General features: G+C 43.1%; 1 protein-coding gene across 1 annotated transcript; it reads right to left on the bottom strand.

The window, feature by feature from the left end:
* Positions 1-10,345: 10,345 nt before the first annotated feature.
* Positions 10,346-22,900, bottom strand: LOC119657690 (transmembrane protein 120 homolog). Its single transcript, XM_038064720.1, has 8 exons — positions 22,540-22,900; positions 22,362-22,480; positions 12,701-12,830; positions 12,488-12,627; positions 12,199-12,416; positions 11,794-12,017; positions 11,438-11,590; positions 10,346-11,008 (listed from the first exon to the last, which is right to left on the bottom strand). The coding sequence occupies exons 1-8, from the start codon at positions 22,594-22,596 to the stop codon at positions 10,916-10,918; spliced, it is 1,134 nt and encodes a 377-aa protein (XP_037920648.1). The 5' UTR covers positions 22,597-22,900; the 3' UTR covers positions 10,346-10,915.
* Positions 22,901-26,434: the final 3,534 nt, after the last annotated feature.

Here is a 26,434-nt window from a genome sequence, read left to right as displayed (position 1 = left end):
TTAGAAAGAGAAACAAGCAAGATAAACATCAATAAAACCAAGATTTTCAGTCTAACGGGTCATTGCACTCTTTCTATCTGGATTAATGGGCAGAGCTCCGAAGGTTTGGATCATTCCGCTTTTGCTGCCTTGTAATCTGGAGATGCAATTATCTCAACAACAAGAGCAAATTGAAATTCTTCCGTGCTAGTGTTCTTGTCGTGTTGCTATATAGCAGTAGCACATGAAAAGCTACAAGCCTTTATGAACACTTCTCTGCGACGTGTTATCAGAGTTCGTTTACTACTATTATTTTAAAGAAAGAATTTGGTCAGGGGACAGGCAAGTCGTCAGTGGGCGATGTGATCGGAAGGCGAAAGTGGCAATGGATAGGTCTCACATTAAGGAGAGGCGACAATTCCGTTGCTAGCTACGCCACGCAGCTATGTGTATGAAATATCATTCGGAGAATCCTCGCATGTATCTGCCCAGCGAAACCAAGTATGCCGCCCCAGCTTCTTTGGAGTTGCTGACGAACCACTATATCTGATTGCGGAGTATAAATTTGTCTGGTGTGATTATCGGCATTGATTTTCAAGAGACGTCTTTTTCCCGTTGGTACTCTAGCATTTGAGATAATCTAAGAATGTTACATTTTCAGGATTCCTTAACTTACTGAGTACTTCACGTGAAAACTTCAAGAGTTTGTACGAGTAATATATTTCAAGGACTTTGTGTAGTATTATCCATTGATTCATACATTTTCTTAAAGTAATACATAATGCATGTAAATAGCATGAAGAAAAGTTACGAAGGAAATGCTGTGTGTCCATTAAAGTTCCTTAAAGAGTATCTGCCGAAGACCCCATTCGCAGTATCAGCGAAATAAATTAATTATGAAAGCGTATTGACACTACTTTCGCCTGAAAAACTTTATAAAAGATGCAAATGCTCATAGAGCAAGGTAATATTACAAAATACAAATGAACATACGAAATGAAAAAGGGAATGTGTGTACATTCACATGTGCTTATATGCAAGGACTCGTCAAGATTGCAAACGATGACGTACAAATGTTTGTATGAGGGAAATGACGACGTGACCGGGATATTGAAGCAACAGTCCGGGATGGACAGCACAGAAAAGGAATGCATCGAGATTGCTGCTCACTCATTTCCCATTACTGACAGTTTGTTACGCGACCTGCATACTTAACGAAACAAAATCCATATCGCACATAACTGGCTGTTGGAGCGACAGTTCAACATGACTAACCTGAATCCACTGTCTCCCGAATGCGGGGAATGAGAGCTGGAATTTTTCTTGTGCAATACTTTCTTGGCAGCATATAATCATTTCTGCTATTTGTCTGAGATTTGTCCCTGCTAGTTTTCACGAGGACGATATAAAGTGCTTTCTAGTCGGTAGGAAAACTGAAGGAAGAGTATTCAGGTTTGGGAAAGCTGAGTGTGAAAACTTATTGGATTCTACCGAAACAGCCAAGGGGAGCTGCAGGTTAATAATCAACTACAACTATTTTATTCGTTCAACAAGAGGTTTCTAGTAAAACATCTAGACATTTAACAGTTGTTATATGAAAAATCTCTCATGAAAATTGATCTTCGGAATTCATCTCGCTTAACTTTCGCATATCAATATGAAATTTTGCGACCCATTTTCAACAAAACCCCAAATAGCTGAGTGGTACGGAAGATCGCGGTTCAAATCTCACTGGTGGCAGTGGGATTAGTATCGTAATTTGACGTCGGTTCAGCTGTGAATGGAGTATCTGAGTCAAATCAGGGTAATAATCTCGGGCGAGCGCAATTCTAACCGCATTCCCTCCTACAGGGTACTGCAACCTTTTAGTGTACCGCTACGGTCTTGAATGAAGTGCTCTAACACGCTTCAAGGCCCTGATCCAATAGGGGTTGTTGCGCCAACGATTATTATTATTATTTACCTGAAGAGTGCTTGAACAAGGTGCCTCTTTTGTTACCAATTTCAACAGCAAAGCGCTGAGGAAGGGAAATTATTATGGAAACAGGAAGAAAAGTTGGAAGGTCGTCAATACAAGCCGTTTTTTGCTTCAATCATATAGTACATCACGTAGAAAATGACACGCGCTGTTTTTTGACTATTTCATTGGTTTGTTTACGTGGGCGGCGTGAGAAGTATCAGCGCTTGTGACAACGCAACGAGAGCGCGCGAAATCAAAAATTGGAGTCATAAGATGGCTCCGTTTCCGCTAACAATGTACTAAGATGGGCAAACATATTTTGAGATGTATGGAAATGAATGCAAACGTCGGGAATAACGATCGTTTAAAGCAAACAGCACAAAATCGAATAAATCTTTATGGAAACAACAATCAATTTATTGAAGGCATGCTTTTCAAATCAACGAAAAACTTACCAGCCAGAAAGGAAAGCAAATCTCACTTTGCGGTAAACTGGAAATCCGACTATGTGGAAGAGGAAAGCAGGATAGAAGGAAACTTCAGCCACTAAGGAGGGTGGAACCACAGGCTGAATAATGGAACCCTGATCTCACACCGGTCGTGCCACACGCTTCTAAATTTCATTACATATGTTTATATCGAAAAACAATCAAATCAATCTGTTGCATGACAGCCTCCTCCGATATGCTGTCTGCAGGGCTAACAGAGCTGCATATATATTTTTCTGATGCAAAAGCCATGGGTTCGATTTAATAAAATCTGTGCTATTAGATCAGTTAACCTTTAATAATACTCAGGCCATTGTTAGGCCCATTGTACTATCCCTGTAAATGACCTATTCGGTGGCTTCCCTCATACGGCGTTTCCAGGCGTTAGCGAATCTGAGAACATTCTCCAGAGGCAGAGAGTGTGCAAATTCTTCAAGAAAACCTTGTCAAGGTGTCTTCGCCTGAGATCTAAGGAGGCTGGACAGCTGCATAAAAAGTGCAGGGCCGTCTCCTCCTACTCCTCACATTGGCTGCACATAGCCGAAACCACCACTCCAATCTTTTCCATATGGTAGTTTAAGGAGCAGTGTCCCGTTAAAAGCCCTACTATCATTTTCATGTTTCACTTCTAAAGGGGCAACAAAAATGCCGCTCTAGTGACCCTAGGCTTTTTCACATGGATTTTCGCCTGCTGGCAAGAGTCCAAATTTCTCCACTCCACTGCGTGAATCCTTGGAATTTCACTCTTCAGGGTAGATTTGAAAGTAGATGGTCGGATTCCAAGAACTGGTTCTAGCCCCACCATTGTGGATCCAGACCCTTGGCGAGCCAGTCTGTCAGCCTCCTCATTACCAGCGATGCTAGAATGCCCGGCACTCACATCAGGAATGTTTCGCTCAGTTGGCCAGGTTTCAACAGCACCTGATGACAATTCCACACCAACTGGCTTGATATGTCGTTGCTGTTTAGTGCTGATAATGCCGCTCGACTATCGGAACAGATTCGATTGGTGCGACCCCTCCATTTTTGTCGCAGACATTCTTCTGCTGCCAATGAAATGGCATATATCTCCGCCAGGAATATTGTCGTCATTTTTCCGAAAAGTCGGGCCAGTTCTATAATTGGATTCCCCGAGAACAACCCTGGGCCCGACCCCCTCCCTTCATGACTGACCCGTCGGTTCAGTTCCACGCCGCAATGGTATCGAGTCTACATGCGTCATTAGCTGCTTTCCGTTTCACCTCCAAGTGAATGGGGGGTAAATTTAAAATAGGTTTAAGTGCCGAAATCGGCGTAGTACTCATTGCTCCAGTAATACTTAGGCAACCAAGCCTCTGAATCTGCGTTAGTAGCTTCATGCTGTTAGCAAAGTTCAGTCTCGGCCACCAGACGATGCATGCATACATCAAAATCGCGTATAGCTGCCCCACCTGACGTTCCTAGCGAACATAAATAGTCCAGTCTTCCTAGCGTTCACCGTGAGTCCATTGTAGAGGCACCAACTATGGATTTCATGCAGAGTTGCATTCAAGCGGTCACACACTATGTCCACAAACTTGCCGGTAATTATTACAGCTAAGTCGTCCGCAAATGCTTGAACCCCTCCCTGTGGGCAGCCCCTAAGACATCCTGCTTCAATAGACTTCTGGCCGACCATTCTAGCATGTGAAGGATCCAACTGATTATCAGCGAATGAGGCATAAGTGAAGGCACCTTCGTTGTCCATAAATGTGTCTAAGCCGTATCCTTTTTCGGATATCGCCTTTTCAATTTTTGTCATAATTTCATGGATGCTGTCTCCGTGGATTTGCCTTTCTGATAGGCGTGTTGCCTATGGTGAAGTGGCTACTTAGGAATGTGTGTATCTCTTATGAACCGATCTATTTGTCTTTTTAGTCCTTTTAGTAGAAAAGACGTTAGACTGATCGATCGGAAGCTTTTTGCGTCTGTGTAGGTGGGTTTCCCTGGTTTAAGAATGAAAGTTAACCTTTAAGTACTTTAGATCTGAGAGGCCCCGGCAAGAGTTTGACTTGTTTGTTTACCCCCTTTCCCCCCGCAACACCGATCCCTGCTTTCAAGTAGCGTGAACAGTGACCACGCTGACGTTGAAGCAGGGAGTGGTGTTGTAGCGAGCGATTTTGGTGAGTAATTACGATTTGAAATTCCGATGTGACCTTTGAAGCTTTTTGATTTTATTTTTTATTATAGTTAACTGTTATTATTACAGAAATTGTGAACTATGGATATAATAGGTAGGTAGTAAAAAAAATACTTCTGCCTCAGATTTACAGCATTCAAAGAGATCTCGGATACGTGCAAATGAATGAAATCCAAATTTCACGGGAGTGATTGAAAGCTGGCTCGCCGATGAAGATTCCAGTGCTTCCGAGGTTGACGACGTTGGCGAAGATTTTTGTCCGGAGCACAGTGAGCATAATGCGGATACTAACGCTGATATATCTGCTACCGAAGAAATTCAAACCGTCATCGTCATCAGATGAAGATGCTCCACTTTCAAGGCTGGGTTGTTTTAGAGGGAAGAATAAATATAAGTAGTGTAAATCAGCTCCAAACAGATCATCAGCTAGATATTATTGCCCGAGTACCCACATCGAATTTGATCGAAAGTGGTGGAAAGGATTCTTATTCTCAACTCCGCCTTCTATGACATAGTATGCTGGTCCCAAGCCCAGGTAAAGGAGGAGGGTTTGAGGCAATGTATTCTGTACTATCCTCAGAAAAACAAAAATAAAATGCTGAGATCAGGGAAAGAGATAAATAGAGTATAGCTGGAGTTATTCCACTATGCTAAATCCTAGCTGATCTCTCTTGATGACAGGCGACCAAGAAAATGCATATAATGTCGTTACAAACATGATGATCGGATTGGCCCCGGTCCCGTCGAGAAATAGGCAAGGGTTCTAGACGTATGGACGGCGTCAGGACGTAAGCAAGTTAGTTCGAACAAAAAGAACAAAACAAATACGTGTCTGCACGCTAAATGTTGGCACTCTAACTGAAAAGACCGAGGAACTCGCAAGAGCCCTTCGGAAAAGGCGCATTGATATCTGCGCTTTGCAAGGAACCCGATGGTTTGGTGCCAAAAGCTGCGACATTGAACACGAACGCGGTCAAAATGGCTATAAACTTCTCTATTTTGATAGCCCACACACTCAATATGGTGTTGGCATTGCCATCTCAGAGGGTTTCCGTGATGCCATGGATGAAGCTCACCATTATATCAGCTGATCGCACTATGCACTTCTTCACCGCGTACGCACCACGGACAGGTCGTCCTGATACCGAGAAAGATGCCTTCTGGCAACTTCTCAATGAAAAGACTTGTCATGTGCCTGCTGACGACAATATCATCATTGCCGGCGACTTTAATGGCCATGTGGGTGAAAAGGCAGACGGTAACAGATGTCACCGGGAAAGGGGTTCGGAACGCGCAATGATGGTGGCGTATATATAATCGATTTTGCGGACACCCATGATCTTGTACTTATGAATACATGGTTCATCAAACCATTGTCTCATCTTCCTACATTTTATAGTGGGAAGAGTAAAACGCAAACCGACTATATTCTCATAAGACGTTGTTGATTGAAGACATTATTTTCCAGTTGTATTTTTATTGAGTTCTCCGATGTTGCTTTGAGAAGTCCTAGTCGTTTTCACATAATAATTCGAAAGGTGGGAAATTTTCACATCCGGGAATATTTTACGATTTCAATTTGCCAGAAACCCTCAAAACAAAACCCCTATTCAAAAATTTACGGTCTACAAAATCAATCATCTAGACTTTTCCCGACGAAAATGATCTTAGTACCCCAAAAATTCCATTTAAAAGACTTAAAAAATCCAAAGGCAGAGCCCTGTTGATGAAATAGCGTAACAACAACGGCGACAGCACTGTCGCAACATTTTCTTTGACGTATATATTAAACAAAATAACAGCCCAGGAAAGAACCCACAAATGAAATAATCGACTCAGCTGCTTTCTATTAGAATTAGCTAGAAAGTTCATTATCAATTGCAATTAACGAATAACATTTTTAATTGTTAGTTGCAAGGTTTAAATAAGGAATGAAAATTGAAAAAAAAATGTTCATTGGAGATTGCTATGCATGCGTTGCAATGAAGAACTGTCGAATAACCAATTAACTAACAAATTAGTTAGCCAGTGCACAACGCTGGCGCAAAAGGCCAGCTGAGTAATTTTTCGCCTTTCTTCAATTTTCTAGTTTATATATGGTTGCATTTATCTCTCACTGGGGTATAGCGCGTCAACCACACCACACCTATGCGCCATTGTTCGCGGTTACCTGAAATGCTCTTCACTCCCCCCCCCCCCTTTCCTGAGATGCGGCACTCCTCTACTGTTTTCGTCAAGTACCCTTGGAACGACCCACCCGTTGTCCATTTTGGAAGAGTGGATTCCACTGTATGGGGTAGCCAGCCGGCAATTGGTTAATTGTCGCCACTCCTTAATGTGTGACCTAAACATTGCCACTTCCGTTTTCCGATTACAGTGCGTATGAGTCCCAGGCCTCTGCACAGACCAAGTTCTTCGTTTGAGATAGTATCAGGCCAGTATACCCCAATGACAGGTAGCAGACGAGTGTTGACGATGGCTTGGAACTTTTGAGTAATAGTGGTGATCACGTTCGCTCTGGTACTGTCATACTTCAACACAGGAAGAACATTAGCGCAGAGTAGTCTCAACTTGATTTTGGCATTGAGATAACTTCATTTCCAGATTTTAAACAAGGAAGCGAAAGCGGATCTAGTGCTATTCATGCATCCAGCGAAATTCAGTTCGGTGTCATTGTCGGCAGAAACCACGCTTCCTCAATATACAAATTGATCGACGCTTTCAATGCTCTGCGATGACTCGTCAGACTGAGAACATCGGTTTTGTTGGTATTTATCTTCAGTCCAATTCTACTTGCCACTCTTTCCAAATCCAGAGCCATTTGGCCGAGGTCCATGACCCGATGATAGATCAAACTCCTCCGAGATTTTACTTCGGCGCAGCCATCATATGTCGCCCTGATAGTAGCTATTAGTTTCTCCGGGATGCTCGTCTTGCGTAGACCATTCCAAATACACTCACTGTTCACGTTATCGAAAACTTTATCGAAATCGATAAGTAGCAGGTGCAACGAAGATCTAAACTCCGCTCACTGTTCCAAAATGATCCGTAAGGTGTTGATGTGGTCAATGCAGGAGGATCCCGAGCGGAAACCAGCCTCTGTCGATGAAGCTTTCGAAATGTTCTTTGATGCGTTCCAAGAGTATTTTAGTTATTATCTTTGCAACGCCAGGGAGCCCGCAGATACCCCTCCAATTTTCACATTCAAAACGGGTACCCTTCTTTGGAATCTCGACGATCATTCCCTTCTTCCACTCTCTGGGAAAGGTCTTGGGTTCCCAAGATTTCCACACGAGTGGAGTGCAGATCTGCAGTAACTGCAGGTGCAGCGATAAATAATTCTACGGGGAGAACGTCAAGTCCAGCGGCTTTACACCGTTTGAGTGCATTGATGGCCGAAATGATTTCTCTTTTGCTTGGAAGAGCAGTCTGTATTCGCATGATACGGTGACTAGCCATTTCATCCACAAGAGGAAGAATTTCACCGAATATGATACTGTTAAAAAAGAACCATGGTGAAGTGTTCTTTCCACTTCTTCAGTGCTCGTCGACCGTTAACGTCCTTCACAGGACTATCGAAAGATTTGCGACCTTGCAAACTCGTTCGTATACACTTCTGAAATTAGTGCATTCCGCGGCACCTTCCCTGCTTAGCAAATTCTCTATTGTTACGGCGCACAATACGTTGAACTTCTCGGTATCGGAGTTCGAGCGCGTTACGCCCGATATCACTCACAACGATCAATAGAGCTTTCAAACCTTTACGTTCATCGATCCGCTTCCACGATTCCGCAGTCAGCTAGATCTTATGATGCATCTTCGGAAAGTGGCCAGCGACTTGTTTAGCATTTGAGAAAAGAGCATTTTTTATATCAACGCAATGCTCATCGATATTCTTAGGCGGGTTACTCAGTATATCTGCCGTCCGACCACAAAAAGCTGGATCATATAAGCGGTCAACGTAGAACTTGCGGAGTTTCAGCTCTCCAGTCTTGCGAGAAGTGGCGGATGTAACACGCAAGCAATTGTAAGCGACCATCATATGGTGATCCCTTTGCAGGCCGATATCAGCGCCTTACGTTACGCACATCAATGAGATACCTTTTAAATGTTGTTCTTACGGTTTCGGTTAGTTGAAACCCAACGGCCCTTATGGCAGGCTCTGAGCTCGAACAATGTGCCACCGATGGCCAGGTGGCGTGAGCTGCAGAAATCCACAAACTTCCCGCCATTATCGTTACGGTCGACAAGACTGTATTTCTCCATTAGTTATCCGAAGAAAATGTTGTCATAGACCACCTTGGCATTCAGATAACCCATCACGATCACAATATCACTTTTAGGACGCCTCTCCTAAGCTGCGTCTATTTGCTTGAAAGTATCCTTCTCCACTATATCGGAAGTCTTCATTGGTGCATAGAACTATGCAAATGTGATGCTCTTTGGCCTGGACTGGAATCTTGCAGAATCCTGTCAAAAACCGGTTCCCAAGTCAAGAGAGCGGCCTTATGGTAGGTATGGTCAGTAACAATCGGATACCGTAGCTTACTCCAAACTACATTTTTTATTTTTCAGTGTTGATATATATATTTCGGGAACAATTTACCCCCTTCATCAGTACTAAGCCAGTCTATCAATTTTAGGCTAGAATACAAATAGAAGGCAATATCTAACCTCTTAGAATCGGACACCGGATTCGCGCCTGCTACCAGTTGCCCTTCCTGAGTGAAAAAAATACATTGCCATAAGTGTAGCAAGAGTCCCACCATCTTACTTCGCTTAGGTCCAGAATGTCCAGCTTATATCGTTGGAATTCTCGCATGAGTTGGAGAAAGTGAGCATTCTGGGGACTCTTGGCACCGTTGTCGAGGAGCGTGGGTACATTCCAGAAACCAATCAGAGTCCCTATCCGTTGTTGACGTTTCGGTAACAATAAAGTTTCAAAATTTGTAGGTTGTTGACCCATAAATTTGTATCCCTTTTAGTCGCCTCTTACGACACACAGGGAAGACTTTGGGTGTATTCTTAAGCCCTGACTCACAGGCCAAGGGGTGTGAATCGAGTTTTTCGTTACTCATATTCGTATTAGCCGATTCCTATTCATATTCATCCGCTCAAACCAGACACCGCCCTCTCTAATATTCTTTTGAATTTGGTTTAAATGAGTAGAATGTTTCACTGAGAATTATACTTGTTGGGTTTGATAGAGATTGGCTCGTGTGGTATATTGTCTCAATCATAGAAACACTTATATTCATTCCACTTTTGTAATAATTTTCTTTATAGTTATGCCTATCATAATTGCAGGATTCGGAAATTATATGGCTTTCCTTCGAATAAATAAGTTTCTGATAATTCTTCCACGCCGGGGCAGGAACTGGTTGAACAGTATACCCACCTTTAGCTGCAGGTATCGTCCATAGTGGAGCTTCAGTCGATTTAGCAATTTTTTCTCTACATTTAGCAGGAATTTCTTCAATGTTAGGGACAGTATATTTTATTACTACAGTAATTAATATACGATCTACAGCAAATAACGAGAACTTACCCATTCGTTTCTGCAATGAATAACTCAGCCTGCGTTTTGAATATAATCACACACTATTTGTCCCTTCATCTGTATACATCTGGAATAGTATTTTGACTATTTTAACATAAAACGACCTCCTTTTAAGTGTTTTGAATTTCACCAGACCCAAACGCTTTCGGTTGTTCTTTAAAATTATCCAACGGACAATAGGATTAATAAAAACACAATTATTTTCCACATTTAAATATTTATTCTTTGAAAAAGAACGTTACAATCCCCCGACTAAGTTTGGAATTCCATCATAGAAAAAATATCCTATTTTATTTTCATTATTTCCTTGCAGAGTTTGCAGAGCTAAATAAATTGTTAACTATAAACTCGTACGAAAAATTGATGACACAATTTTTCCAATAATAATATATCAAGATAAATTACTTTATATGTATGTATATAAAAAATAAAAACTAGATCCTTTTACACTTTTCATTTCGCTACAGTCTCAAATTGTCTCTCATTTTAGTTGCTTTTATTGCCTAAGTGTCTAGCATGCACTCGTTTCATTTATAGAATTAAAACAATTCATAGCAATCGTGCATTCGAGAAGAAAAACTCTTCTTCGCTTCAATCATCTCGAAAAACAGGAGATGTAATTTCTCGGTGTTAGTGTCATTCCTTGTTTTCCATGGAGAAAAAATTATTGACATTCATTTTGCCAAACAAATGTAGCTCGAAAAAATAAGAAAAAATTGACAAATGGGTAAATGCTAAAGATAAATATGTGTTCACGTCTGAAATGCTTTTCATTCTGATTTGGTATGATCTGAGGTTGCGTTTTCGTCACCGCTGGAAGTGTTGGCTACGTTAGGATTCGAGTCCTCGCTGATGCTAGGGTTCTGCGGGGACAAAAAGTGGAAATGGAAAAAAACGCAGTTCAGTAAACCTTATTACAGCCGAATATCTATTGAATTTATCTAAGCTGCGATGTAAGATCTAAGTACATTTTCACGGTTGAATGCTAAGCGGATTATTATTCGTTCAAATTATTAACAAAGCCCAGAAGGAGCGTTCAAGTTCCCATGTCCATCCGAACTTCAATTTACTAAGCAAGGAAGGCATATTGATTACAAGTAAGGATGCTATTACATAAGGACTTAGAAACTTATTGTCCGTAACACCGTTTAATCACGAAGATATAAAAATGCAATACTGCAGAAGTGAATTCACGAGGCGTTCACTTCGATTCGTATCAGCATAAAATCGAAATCCTATCAACCTTTCCCGATTTATATCCGGAACTAAACTTCCCTGTCCAATCTACTTACTTTGATTTGCTCTCGCCGCATCATCGACCATGACATGCTCATCAGACGATATCGTTCCTTGACACGTTCTCTCATTTTCTGTGGCACCACAAGAAGAGTGGTTGTTGTGTTGCCCACGAACAGGACAGCAAATAGAGCACACAATACTGGTATCTATACGGGGCAAAAACACAAGATTGGAGGGAAAACAAGATGAGACAAGTTAAAAGAATAAATACAAACACGAGTTGATGAAGAAAAACGATAAATGAAATCTTACGAGTTGAGCGTCATTAAATATAAATCAAGTAGAAAAACGAAAGGTACGAGAATGATGCACGGAGAAAATAAACAAGAGAAAAACTAAACACACTCACCTGCCATGTCATGTCCTTACGGTACGATAAATTATACAGTGTCCAAGCGTTGTAAGCTTGGAAAATATACCCAACGACAAGGAACGGTACCAGAAAGCTCAGACCGCGCCACATCCAAGAATGGAATCCCTCGATGGTGATATCCATATTGTGCCGCTCGCCCAAGGCTTTCAGGCGATATAATACACCCTTTTGATACCGGAACTGTAAATACTGGACCATACCTAAAGAATCAAGGAAAAGGATAGACAGGACACGGGGTCAGTACAATGTCGAGTTTAGTTAGCCGTGCAGGGCGTCCATTCGTATCATCGTCATCAAGTCTTTACAATTTCATATTGAATGGACGCCGTCCCGGCAGCAGCACAACTCGTTCCAACAACTAAACAAGGACGCTATACGTACTTATGTAAGCATTAAAGTACATAAATTGATTGCGGAATAGTTGCCAAGGCTCGCCTTGCGGCCACACTAACAACACAGCTGCACAAACTGTTGATATGAAATGATGAGCTCTCCACCATCCCTTTATTCGGGATCCATTCACTTTGAGGATCGATTCTCGGATTGTTAGCGTACAATAGTACCACACCACCAAGAACATGAATGCTAATTCTAATGCTCTGCAAATTGCAAATATTCGCTATTGAGATAGTTCACGTTCTTTGAATGCAAACAAAGGATCAAATGTTACCTGAAATTGAACAGTAAATTCAAAAATGCCATCACCAGACCAATGACGTTCAATATGAGTTTGAACTTCTCATAGTCGTCTTTGTACCGGACTTTATCCCGTCTGTTCAGAATTGAAACATTCACATCACCTAAAATGATCTGCCCAGGGGCGAATAGAAGAGCGAAGTTTGTGGTCGGCGTTTTGTTGAGAAATGCAAATGAAATGACCAACCTGTAAGTAGAATCCTGACTTCCTTGGAAGAGACTGTTCTATTTCATGCAGTTGAGCTTTTCGTTTCAGTATATTCTTCTCTATTTCCGCTACAGCTTCTACATCTTTTGGATTCTTTGACTTTTTGAACCTGTCGAGGAGAGAAAATGAATTTAATGTTAACATAAGCGGGCAATGTCAAAGGAAGATAACCTGAATAAATCTCTTAAGACCTATTGGTCATAAATGAAACAATAATTAGCACTCATCTTTCACTATGTATGCCTTTATCAGCTACCCTTAGTTGACCGGAAAATAAGTGCCGATATTAACTTCTGAATTGGCATTTAACTCAGTTCAGTTATTAGGTATGGACATATCATTGACGCAGGAATATTCAACTCCCATTTAGTTAGTAAACAAACTTGTGCGGCCAACCCAAAAGTTTATTATGTTCAGTACATTCGGACTCGTTCATCAAGGTTCAGTGGGCAATACAGAGATTAAGCGGTTCTAACTTACTGTTCGCTCGAAATGTTCCGATTTAGTCACGCTCCGAATGGCCTCTCCGATAAGATCTACGTGTATTGGAAAAACGTGGAGAATTCGAAAAATCAAGTTATGTTTGGCAAAAAATAATGGCTATGCCGATCCGTGATTGTATTTTAATCTCGGGCAAATGGTTGATATTATATAATTCCATGATGGAGGTCAAAGGGTAGTAGCATGATGTTCTTCATAATAGATATCTCAGTAATGTTTGCTGGCTTAACAAAAAGTGCTCTGTCACAAGATCAGAAGATGACTTGCGGAACAAACTCTCTGCTGGCGTACCAGACAAGCAACAAATAAGTCGGTAAACCGACTATCAAACTTGGTAGGATCATGCTCTATATCATAGCCTACATTACTGCAAAATTGTGTGTGTGAATGAAGAGGGGTTTTTGCAGGCAATTACTAAAAAGTATAGTAGTTAATAGTATAACTTTACTTGAAAGGATGTCGGCATGGAGGGTATTTCAGAGCCTAGGCACCAAATAGGGGCAGCCTCTTGATTTTTTTTCAGATTTTTCGGTTATGTAGTTTCTGAGAATGGGTCCGTTTAGGAGATAATCACTTTCAACCCCCCGCGCTCCCCGTCTTTCCAACAACAAATGTCAAAACTAAGACCGCCTTCGGAAAGTACTAATCGAGACCTTTCATTTGATACCTCATATGATTATATTTTCACCCCCTTTTGCATGCATGAAGACCACCCCTTAAATTTTACATAAAAGGATGTAACTCACTGGATGCGTCAGCGTTCACAGTTCCCACCTTTCTACAAAATTTGGTGTCAACCGCTATAACCGTCTCGGAAAGAAATACGTTTAACGGACAGACACACACCAAACTGACTTTAATAAGGTTTTGTTTTACACACCTTGGTGTGGTGAGGGAGGTGAATAAAGGAGACCCTTTGGGCAACTAGGAGAGAAAATTGAAGCTAAACGATAATCAAAACCTAATCGGGCTGAAGTTTGACAGGGGTAAAAATGTGACCGTGAACGTTAAACCCTGAGCACCAGGAGATTCCCAATTTCAACTAACCGTGTCTCGGCAAAAAGGGGACGAGCCGAAACAGGCTCGGACATTTTGATGACAAATTCTTACAAAAATGTAACAAACGTTTTTGAATCGGTGAATGTAAGCTGGAAAATGTTACAGCTAAACTGAAGAACTGACGGTTGACTTAGGTAGTACTACTCCTCCTTTATCGATTGTGCTAGACTAACCCTGAGGAACGATACCTATCCGGATGATGCAAGGCTGTGGAGCAGGGGAGAGAATTTACAGGCCGGAAAGTTTCCTTACTGTCGTCGTTCTTGAACTGAATGTTAAGGAGGTTCGAGAACAAACGGGCTTACCTTTTCTGCTACAGGCGTGGGTGACAGCATCTTTTACAGCATAAATGAGTTGCAATATTACTCAAATAAATTTTCAACATCATAAAACAGCCACTACATCTCTCTTTGGTATTCTATTTATTTCCCATATGATGAGGACGAACTTTCTAATGGAATACTCATACGAGCTACCCGATATGAAAAGAGAAAAAGCACATCCACCATATTTGTTACGCCTAAAAACGGGAAAAATTGAAGCGGACAGCTAAGGTTAAGGAGCCACGACTTTGAAAGATTCTGCAACAACGGACAAGGTAACGAAAACGGATGAACGATTGTACATTTTCTCATGAAAAGTGCGTTTGTTACGGCGTTACAAGAGATGAGCTGAACAGAGAGCAGCAAGTACATCATATACTATATTATCCATCTATCCAATAAACCTGCTCTTCATTGATTTGGGGAAAGCTTTTGATAGTGTGAACAGGGAGTGTATCTGGAGTGCTTTACCCAGGAGGGGTATTCCCGAGAAACAACTAGCCATTATCAGAGCGACATATGATGGCGCAAAATGTTACCTGTTTGCACCGAGGTAATATTTCGGAGGATTTTGAGGTCCAAAGCGAAGTCTGCCTGGGTTGCATTCTATAACCGATATTATTTTTTCTTATTGTCGGTAACGTTCTCCACGCTGTCTTGTCCCGAGGACGGGGAGGAATTCAATGGACTATGACATCCTTCCTTAAACACGTTGACTACACTGATGACATCCGTTTGCTCTCACTGCTCGGCGCAAAAGGCTGGCACTTGTAAGCACTGTAACCGGAAGGCGGAAGTGGTTGTGAATAGGGCACGTATTAAGGAGTTGCTGCAATTGCATTGCGGGCTACACCATACAGTGAAATACATTCTTCTAAGATGATCGACGAGTGGGTCAACCTAACGAAAATTAACGAAATATAAGTCTCATCAGTCACGTCCCTACAGAGGAAACAGCAAAGTTGGAGAAGGATGTCTTCTACAAGGCAGCAGAACAAATCCTCGAAGGCTGCACTAGGTATGGTATCAAAGTCATATATGCAAATTTTAACAGGCGAACAGGGACAGAGTCGGCAAGTTGTCCCGGCCACTGCAGATGGAGAAAAAAACAATTCATCGGCTTAAAAACCATAACACAGCCGATGGAATCATAGCGGAATTAGTTAAATATGGAGGCGACCAATTACACTAAACGGTTCATGAACTGATGCTCATGAGTTATCTGTCCCATACGCAAAAAGGGATATCACGCAGTGCAGCAACTATAAAGGTATTACGTTCCTGAGTACCATCTATAAGAAATTCTACGACCAACAAATCATCGGCCCATACTAAACAGGTTTCACTGTAAGCAAATCCGCAACAGATCAGATTTTCTCTGTTCGACAAACGATGGAAAAACTGGTCCAAACAGGTGGATCATTTTTTCATCGATTGCCAGGGTCCAGGAGTACAAACCTTCAACTCTCTGAAGCAGTGAAATATTTGGGAGTTATTCCAGACAAGAAGCTTCCGTGGCACAAACGAGCTCACGCAGCTTATGAGCTGTGCTGGCGGACCATTGCCTCGATATGGTTGTGGGGCAGGCACATCGCAATCTTCAGCGAAAGTTAAGCTACATTGGGGCATTGAACAGCGAGGACAGAGGGAAATGAAGATTAGAGCAAAAGGAACTCTAATTTCCCCTATGTCGGGATCGGAACTAGGAATTGGAGTGTCAGTAGCAATGATTAATGCTGCTATCAAAAACTGGGAACAAGCTTCTATGATGATAGGAGGCAGAACTGCTACTGGACCCACCACACTTTTCCTGTCAGAATCAATCATACAGACTGCAAAGTTTATCCTGTCGAAAAGCAGGAAGACCTGCAGAAGTATTGTGGGCATTCTGACTAGCCGCAATTCATTAGCTGGACATATGTTCAGCATATTATTTCTCAAAGAAAAGAGGTTCCCATACATGCGAAACGAGGGTGTAAATTGTTTTTCACCAAATATAATCGTGTGGGGTAACAAATGAAAGGTCTCGATTAGTACTTTCTTAGTTCTGACATTTCTTGGAAAGGTGGAGAGTGCGGGGAGTCGAAAGTGATCATCTCTTGCACGGATCCATTCTCAGAAACTACCCAACCGAAAAATCTGGAAAAAAAATCAAGAGGCTGCCTCTATATGGTGCCTAGGCTCTGAAATACCCTTCATACCGATATCCTTTTAAATAAAGATAATAATAGTATATTTCCATAATATTTAGTATTTAGCTGCAAAACCCCCCTTAAGCTCATCCTAGAACCAGATTATTGTAGGCTCTAATATAGAGCATGATCCTAGCAAGTTTGGTTGAAATCGCACTATTACTAACAAAGTTAAAAAAGGTTAAAGTTGATATTCTTTGCAAATTCAAGACTGTGACTCAAATGTCTTTATATAAGAAATACACAAAATCTTTCATATCTGAAGCGCCTAGCTTCCGGTTTCCCGACTATTATATTCAAAAGTATTTATGCGAAAAAAAATGGTGGAAGTCTTAGTTTCTGAGACAGTGTAACCAATTTACAAATAGTCAAGCAAAGATGAATTACTAACGCCTTGCTTGAACGGAATTACCCAAAACTCGAAAGAAAATTTTAATGTTCGTAAATCTGTGTCCACTGGCAAAACTGTCTTCTATGTTGCTGCGAAGCTTGCAGTAATTTATTTCAATAATGCCTACGAAACATTCCACACATGGCTCTACATTGCAGTGGTCGCCGGAAAGAATTTGACTCATTTTTACAGCATACTGTATATGTTCGTGTTTGTTTCCTTTAAGTACCTTCTCCCGACTGGCCATAATTTGAATTTTGATGGGATAAAGCGTGTCAACCACACCTATGCGTCATGGTTCCCGGTTGCCTGAAACGCGCTTCAACTATCCCAGGACTTCCTCAGTGGCCCACACTCCTCCTGTACTGTTTTTCGCAAGTGCTCTTGGGGAGATTCATTTTTCGGCAATCTTTGGAGTGTGGGTTCCACTGCATACCCACCGATCCAGTTCTTAGTTTTTTGTAGTATCAGGCCAATATGCTCCGAAGATACGACATAGACAGGTGTTCACGAAGCTTGAAGCCTTCGAGTGACAGTAGAGTTCATGGTCAGGTCCATGGCTGTCCCCATATTTCAACACAGAAAGAACACTAGCAAGCAACATTCTCAACTTGACCTTGGTGTTGAGATAACTGCATTTCTAGATTTTAGACAAAGCAGGCAACATCCATTTCGGTGCCATCGTCCGCAAAAACCACGCTTCCTAGATATATAAATTGATCGACGTCTTCGATACTCTGAACATTAATGCAGATAGGAAGGGTATGATCACCCGACTGAGAGCTTTGGTTTTGTTGGTGTTTATCTTTTGTCCAACTCCACTTACCGCTCCTTCTAGATCAAAGACTATTTGGCTAAAGTCTATGACCTGGTGAGAGAGCAAACAAATGTCATCATCGTAGTCGGGGTTTTTTGATGAAACTCCTCCACATCCTCCAGATAAAAAAGCATGAAGAACGTCACAGATAACAAGAAGTAATATTTGTGACAAGATGCAAACCTGGCGGACTCCGCTTTGCATCTGAAATTTCTCTGAGATTTTGTATCGATTCAGCACGTGACATTTTGCGCCATCATATGTCGATCGGATAATAGCTGTTAATTTATCCGGAATTCCTTCTGTGTAGAACACGCCAGACACACTTCCTCTTCACGCTGTCGAAAGTTTACTCGACATCGATGATAAGCAGGTGAAGCAACAATATAAACTCCGCGTTCGAGAATGATCCGATCATAGCAGAAGGAAGATGGACGAAAACCAACTTGTTCTGTGTCGATCAAACTTTCGAGATGTTGGTTGATGCGTTCCTGGATTATTTTAGCTATTACCCTTGTGACGACAGGGAGCACGCAAATACCCCTTCAATTGTCACGCACAAAACGGGTACCCTTCTGTGGAATCTTAACGATCATACACTTCTCGCACTCTCTGAAAGAGGCCTCCGATTCCCAAGATCTCCGTAATGATGGAAATAGCAGATCTGCAGTCATTGCAGGTGCAGCGATAAACAACTCTGCGGGAAACGGTCAAGGCCAGCGGTTTTACCCCGTTTGAGTGCATTAATGCCCGAAATAGTTTCCCTTCTGCTTGGAGGAGCAGTGACTAGCCATTTCATCCACAAGAGGAAACACTTCACCGGATGTGATGCGGTTAAGAATCATAATGAAGTATTCTTTCCTCATCTTTAGTTGCTCATTATCGTGGATGAGGAGTCGACCCTTAAAGTCTTTCACAGCACCATCGAGAGATTTGCGACGATATGCAAGCTCTTTCGTTATGCGATATACACTTCTGAAGCCATTGCGTTCTGTGGCATCTTCCGCTACGTGACCAGCGCAATAACAAATATCCGCGCGACGCGCCCGCCATCGCTTGCAGCGATAAACACATCCTTCAACCGTTCATCGATTCGTTTTCACGATTCCAGTCAGACGGATGTTATGACGCCCCTTAGCACATACAAGTTTTCGATGTTGAACTTGGTGATAGTAGCCCGCTGACCTTGCGAGAAGTGGCAGACGCGAGCGAATGTAACCGACAATTAGAGCGCGCCTTGCGTTAGTCGTCAGAAACAACCCAACACTACCCTCTGCTATCATTCGATTTCCTAGTGTACAAAACATATTGCTGTAAGAGGGAGTGAAGCATTCTCCAGAGACTCACCATCCTACTTCCATCCGACTGCCCAGCTTAGATAGTTAGAATTCCGGGCGGCATTCTGAGGACCTTTTTTTTGGGAGTAGGTGAATGCGTTTACGCACAGAGTATTGGACTCCCGCAATAGCACGCTGGCGGACTACCAGCTACACACCTCCCTGTCATCAGAGAACTAGCCTGCAACCGTTTGACACTTTACTTCGGGCTAGCCCCCCGTTCTCCCGGCTTTGAGAGCCTTCAAGTCAGGGAATTCCTTCCACCAACGGGAGGGAAGGGAGTTGTTGTTAGTTCAGGGAACCCCTTACCGTCCGATCCCTCCGCCGGTCGAGTTCAATCTTCTTCGTAATAAGAAGAGCCCGATCATAATGCGCAATACGATTCCAGCTGCCAGCGCTCTTCAGCATCTCTCTGACTATGTTGTCTGGAGAGAGCTCCCCTGCGTCTGCATAAAGCTGCTGGCGGAGGCCGTCCCACCTCTCGCAAGAGAAAAAGGTGTGTTCAGTGTTGTCCGTCACTCCATTGCAAAAAACACAATCAGGAGATCGCACCTTCCCAATCCTGTGCAGGTGAGACTGAAAACCTCCATGCCCACTTAGAAGTTAGGTAAGGAAGTAATCAATCTCACCGTGCGTTCTGCTCAACCAAGGGTCTAATTTGTCGATGAGCCGCGCAGTCCACTTGCCCCTTAGCTCATTTTGCCAAGAAAGTTGCCACTCGCTAAGGGTGCATTGATGTTCTTCACGGGGTACCGCTCCTTGGCAAGGAGGGCAACGGGGATCACTCCCGGAGAGGGTGCGATAAGCAGACGCCACTCGCAAAGCTCCCCGCCTCTACACTTGAGCGAGGCGTTTACGATGCACCTCCTTGTCAAGGGCATCAGCCCATACCTCCGCACCATAGAGAAGAACCGACTGCGTTGCTCCCATGAGGAGACGTCTCCTAGTTGATATAGGGCCCCCAACATTCGCCATTAGCCGACTCAAGGCCGCGACTCCAGCTGCAGCCCTGTCCGCTGCTGTTTTGATTTGCTCGAATCTGGTGGTTTTGACTCTATAGTCAACTCGCCGATCGATATGGGACGCAGGGTCGGGATTCTCCTTCTGGTCAGGATGACTACTTCGGTTTTTTCCAGCGCAAAGTTGAAACCATGAGCAGTCATCCATCCGCTTACCCGTCGCATCAATATGCCAAGTCTGCTTTACGCCTGTTCAACAGTGCGTCCTCCAACAAGTGCCGCAACGTCGTCTGCATAACCGACCAGGCGCGACTCTTCGGGCATATCGAGTCTCAGCAGACTATCGTAGGAACCGTTCCAAAGATCCGGCCCTAGGATGAATCCCTGTGCTATCCCCAACGTGATTTCCATCCTCCTCTGGCCCTCTAGCGCCTCATAGAGCAGGGAGCGGTCATTCATCCCTCAACATCCGCAAGAGATAGCTTGTCACGTGAAAGGAGTTCTCTAGTGTGCTTAGCATATCTGTCCATCTTACGGAATTGAAGGCATTTCTGACATCAAGCGTTATGAGGAGCACTATCCGTCGAGATCGGCGGCTGTGTGCCCCGGGTCGATTAAACGCATCTACGGCCTCCATAACTATTTATGTACATAACTATTTATGTACATCAACCCGTACAGAAGGGAACTGAAGCATATTGCCGAGATCCAACAGCGATGGCAATTGCATTTGAATCAATAGGGAGGGGAAAACAAGCAGAAATAAATTGAGAGCTTACAAGGGATATCACCTCAAACAGAACTGTGCGAAGTGGCAATAAATAAAGTTCTGCGAAGTTGATGGGCACTAGGGAAAGCAGTTTAAGACTGGACCAACCCCGTGAAGCAATGCCAGAACGGTAACCCACGGGGAGAGTGTGGAAATATTTACGAGGATTTAGTCTGCAGAAATGCTTGCGATTACGGACGGCCTATTCCTGAGTGTGGATTTAAAAGGGATTATGCAGTGGAACTTTTTTCAACCGTGTAGGATTACTTCTTGGCGATCCAATTGGGTATTATCGAATTTGAAATTGTTTTTTAAGGCCATTTCCTCGATTTCTACCCATGTTTTTTTTTGTTAATTTGTCCTCATAAAAACCAGTAATTTAGCAATCGAATATTATTTGTCGTGATTTTTGTATATCATAAATTTACAACTGCAGGAAGATTAGCTTTTCAATCAACTTAAAATCGTGAGGTAGATTCTCTTCCAATTCACTTAGAAGGCACGTCCTAAACGTAACAATTGCGCATCGCAAGTTATATAAATTCCTCTAATCAGAGTACGCGCGGCCGTGTTTGACCTTTACCACTCTCAGAGTACTCTTGTCCATTCAAACACTCAAGATTACAACATTATCTAACCTAACTCGACGATAAGCCAAACTAATTAAAGCTGAAAACTATTCAGCCTCATTCATTCCCAGAATTACACCTTCCAATCAATGTTTACCCGACGCCCGCGGCAAATCCATTACTGAAAAATTTCAGCGGCAATTGCTTCAATGAGAATCGGCAAACAACCAGCGCAGAGAACCCACTATCGGCGTGGATGCATATCAACAGGTTGTAAGAGTTCATCAGCGGCGCGATACTTGTTGCTTTCCGGCCACTTTTCTGCGAAGTGGGATGCGAATGGAGCGCTGATTGCGATGCAGTTCATTGCGTTGCATAATACACACATTTGACCGTCAACACGGGCATGAGATAATAGGAGTGGGAGCTATCTTATCGGGTGCAGATTGTGCGCGCCCCGTGGCACTTGGCTGCTCCAGCCAGTGCCGGCGAATGATAAGCCCAATCCCATTAAGTAATCGACCGAAATGAATTTGGAACCGGCCGCCCGCAACGCAATCAACGACGTGGTAAACACCTGCCGCAGGTTGATAGGTGCCAGATCGAGACTTACAGGCATCTGTCCACCGGGAAGCACTCTGAACACTTATCGTTAGTTTGCCCATTGATCTGTAGTTCAAAGTGCGTAATGGGCACGTACACCTGAGATAAAAGTCTACTCACTGTTTCAAGCTCATGATAATTTGTCCTATCCGGTAGCGCTGATGCTTGATGTCGCCCAGACATTTCTGTTGGAGGCTGTCCAGACCTTCCAAGAGTTCGATGTATTTCTGGTTCGTGTTCTGAAAGAAAACGCGTGGGGTTAGCGAGCACTGAAACCTTGGCAACCACGGCAAATTACCTCCAAGTCCTTATAGTCGTTGGCCAGATCCTGCCAGTCCTGCTGAATGGACTCCATTCCTGCGATGCACGGGTTCCAATTGGCCTGGATAGAGGTTATAGAGCAAAAGCACGGCCCGACGACGCGAGAAGAACCGTTCTCCGGTAGAAACGCGACGACTGACTTTCAGAGTGAATTTTCTGGTAGGCACAATCGATCAGTTGGAGTTTATCATGGCGTCAGGCCTGATAAGCACGGAATAACATAAACTTCGTACATAAAACACGAATCAAAACGCAAGTAGCGGCGAATCGGAAGTTTATAGACGAGTTGACCTAAAATGCCACAGCGAACGACAGCTGCGTGACATTACTTTGACGTTTCATATGCAGGGTGATGTGATAGCAAAGCGCATGACTGCATTTTCTTAAAGGTGTGTTCCAATTTGAGGTGCTACTGCACATGCATGCATTAATTCGGTTGCAGGTTTTATTATAATTTTAGACATTCCGTTGGAAAAATAGGAGCAATTTGATCGCTATTTGCTTGATGGCATATCAAAGACCGAAAACTATAAAAGGAAGTCAAAATTCCTTAAGATTATGTAGGACCGTTTCTCATAATGTTTCACGAAGAACATTTTTTTTTGGTTCAAATCGTAGTTTATGAAGAGCAGTAAGAAATTGAGATGGACAAGACGGCGAATAGAATGATGAGACAGGAAAGTGGAAAGTGCGTGTTAAATTATCGTTTAAGTGTGGCACGTCGACTCATTGAGAACTCGTTCAGTATTTTATCTGCCCGAGGGAGAATTTTTCGTTGTCGTTTTGCTATGTACGACCGTTGAAAATTCCTTTAGACTTGTTAAGAATGCGGTTTGCTTGGACAAATTTATAATAGAAACTGCAGGGAGGAGTTTCAGGAAGGCAACCCCTAAGACATCCTACCTCAATAGACTTCTGTCCGACCTGGATGGATAGATCTTTCCCCACTCAGTGAAAGATCCAACTGATTAACAGCGGATTAATTTCATGTTGCCTTGCCGCGTTGCAATCGCCTCGAATGAGACATAATTGAGGACGCCTTAGATGTCCATCAGTCTAAGGCTTCTCAATTTTTGCCGATAGCTCGTGGTGTGCAGTCTCAGTGGATTTGGCTTTTTGGTAGCTATGCTGCCTACAGGGAAGTGGCCACCTAGGGATGTATGCATCCCTTATGAACCGATCTACTAGTCTTGCAAGTTCTTTTAGCAGAAAGGACGTTAGATTGATCGCTCGGAGGTGAATTTCCCTGGTTTGGTAATAAATATCACCTTCACATCACTCCAGTTAATAGGAATATGTGTACGGCAAACAAGGTGTATTTTCCGAATATATTATTCCTAATAGCACCAGGATCCGAAGACTTGTATCTATGGGACGAATTAAATGCCCATTTCACACGTTCCAGTGATAATAATTTGCATGACAGAGTCCAATCTTTCGATTGAGGATTGTATACACTTGTTGGTCCCGAGATGAGATTTTGGATGCTGCCTGGGATGTGCCCTTTCCTTATCGCTTTTTGTATATCTCTCGCCCTCTAAACGTAGGTAATCCAACTGCCGGTAATGTTCTTTGACGAGGATCTGCTTCAGCTTTAAGGTTGCCTCAAGAGAGTTGGTCTCTTCGCAAAAGCGTCTCCATGATGATTGGTTTAGGCGTTTATGCTCCTCTTTAGAACTTTCTAAGCCTCTTTGTACCGAATTCAGGTAGCGGCTGAAGCAGATTTTAGAGTCTGATTGAGGAGCACCGTTGTCGTTCTCCTCAGTTTTTTTTTTTCAAATCCGAGTTCCGCCATGGGGTTTTACCCTTCTTTGGAATCTTAAGTGGGCAGCTATCTTCGAAAGCTTCTCTCATGCTAGTTGTGATCATCCGGGTTGTTTTCTCAATTCCAGCAATGGATTTGATGCGTCTTCCGGGGATCGAAATTCGGGTGATCAGTTCTGGTTTGTACGCCACCCAATCTGTCATACGTGGATGGAGTGTGTACTTGCTCCTTACGAAATCAATGCATCTGTGATCCGAGAGCGTGATATCGTTTGATACTCTCCACTCTCGACAAGAGCCGCAATGTCAGGGGATGGCACCGTGATGCCGATTACCGTTTGCTGGACAACGTTGAAGAAAGTTCATTGTCCAAATTAAGGTTTGTAATTTTGTTGCTACCAGATACTCCAGTAGTCTCGATCCTCTCGTGTAGAACTTCGGTAGCATATATGTGGGTTCTATCATCGTAACCTTCTAGTTTCGTCTGCGTCCTAAGGAAAATAAGTAGAGAACCGTAGAATCTCCTTATCTTCCTGTTGACTTTTTATGGTAATTTGCTCGTTATAGTGTCCATCACCTAGGTCGTTAAGCAGGATTGCTTTGAGGCCTTTTGAATCCACTATGCATGTCTATCACTTCCCTCGGCTTACGACAAGTCAGCATGTCAGAAGTTTAAACCCCTAATTTTCCTACCAAGAACCCACGGTTCTTGTATGAGGTGCATACATGTCTTACAGCTATCGATCTGACGACTGATAAGTGCAGTCGTCGCTTTACAATGTTACAAATTTATTTGAGCTATATGGAATTTCATCTGCGATTCAGATGAAGATGTCGTGGCACTTGTAATGCGATGATCCCAGCAAGGCTGGTAGTGATGAAAATTCCCGGCCTATCGACTCTCTCATCAAGGTGTTTCAGGACCATTACGCTCCGCTTCTGGAAGCAAGAGAAAACACTTTTTAAATGATGGTAGCTCGCAAACCCTCTTCATTGTCAGTGGTGCACCCTCCTAGACATCGTTGAAGAAGGAGCAGTACTTTGAGCCACTCGTTCGTGCTTTCGTAGCCAAAGTTTATTCTTAACATTTCACGGCATACATCTACCGATTCAAAGGGTTGTATAATTCCTTGTGAGGATGCAGTCTTTACAGTTAAGTTGCTCGCTCTGCTCAGTATTGTAACCGAATGGATTGGTGTCGTCGTACAAGACCCATCCATCCGCTTGGATACCTTTGGCGGCAAGTAAATTTTTGGTCATTGCTGGCTGAGCTCTCTTTGCAGCCATTTGAACCGAAGACCTGGGATTGTCAGAAGATCGCTGCCGTATTGGTTTGCCCTTAGCCGCAGATGCCCCGGACTATATTTTCCCTTCAACATGGGCACAACGCGGGGTTATGTTCTGCCAGGCGGCGGTTTGTCCGAACGCGATTTACCCGGAGGCGATTTGCTGGAAGGCTTTTTGCTCGGAGATTGTTTGCTGCCCGAAGACAGATACTTACCCGTAGGCAAGACTTTAGCCTTAGCTGGTCCGTTAAGGACTAGGTCCCAATTGGGTTGGTTCCACTTGAATAAGCGGAGGACTCAGGTCCTCCGTCGATAGCACATGATAGAAACGCTTTTGTTTTGTGCTTCGGGCTTTTAATTTTTTCACGATTGGCTACAATGACCTTTGTTTTACCGAGGAAAATAAGTCGATCTCGGCGGAGCCCCCTTTTGTCGAGACAAGGCTATTTCAAACTGGTGATCACCTGGTACCCAAAGTTTACCATTCACGGCCAGATCTTAACCCCAGAGACCATTCAGCCCTCGTCAGGGTAGACACAATTTGGCTTGGGGTTTCGATTACCGCTTAGCTTCAGGTGTCACTTCTGGTTTTCCAGAGGATCCTCCTTACTGGGCTCCCTTGCCACGAAAAGGTAGTTGATCGTTGAGGGACAAGTCCCCTGTCAAGTTCTCTTAATGTATAAACCTTTCACATTTATAGCGCCATTAGTAGAGTGCTTATGTTGGGTGAGGAAACAGGTCTCGTTCTCAGAACCTACTCAACTTAAAAATCTGAAGGAAAACGGCAGTGATACATCTATACAAAATACATCTCATTACGAT

This window comes from Hermetia illucens, chromosome 5 (genome assembly GCF_905115235.1).
Source record: "Hermetia illucens chromosome 5, iHerIll2.2.curated.20191125, whole genome shotgun sequence".
Taxonomy (NCBI): domain Eukaryota; kingdom Metazoa; phylum Arthropoda; class Insecta; order Diptera; family Stratiomyidae; genus Hermetia; species Hermetia illucens.
This window is presented reverse-complemented; position numbering and strand designations above follow the sequence as displayed.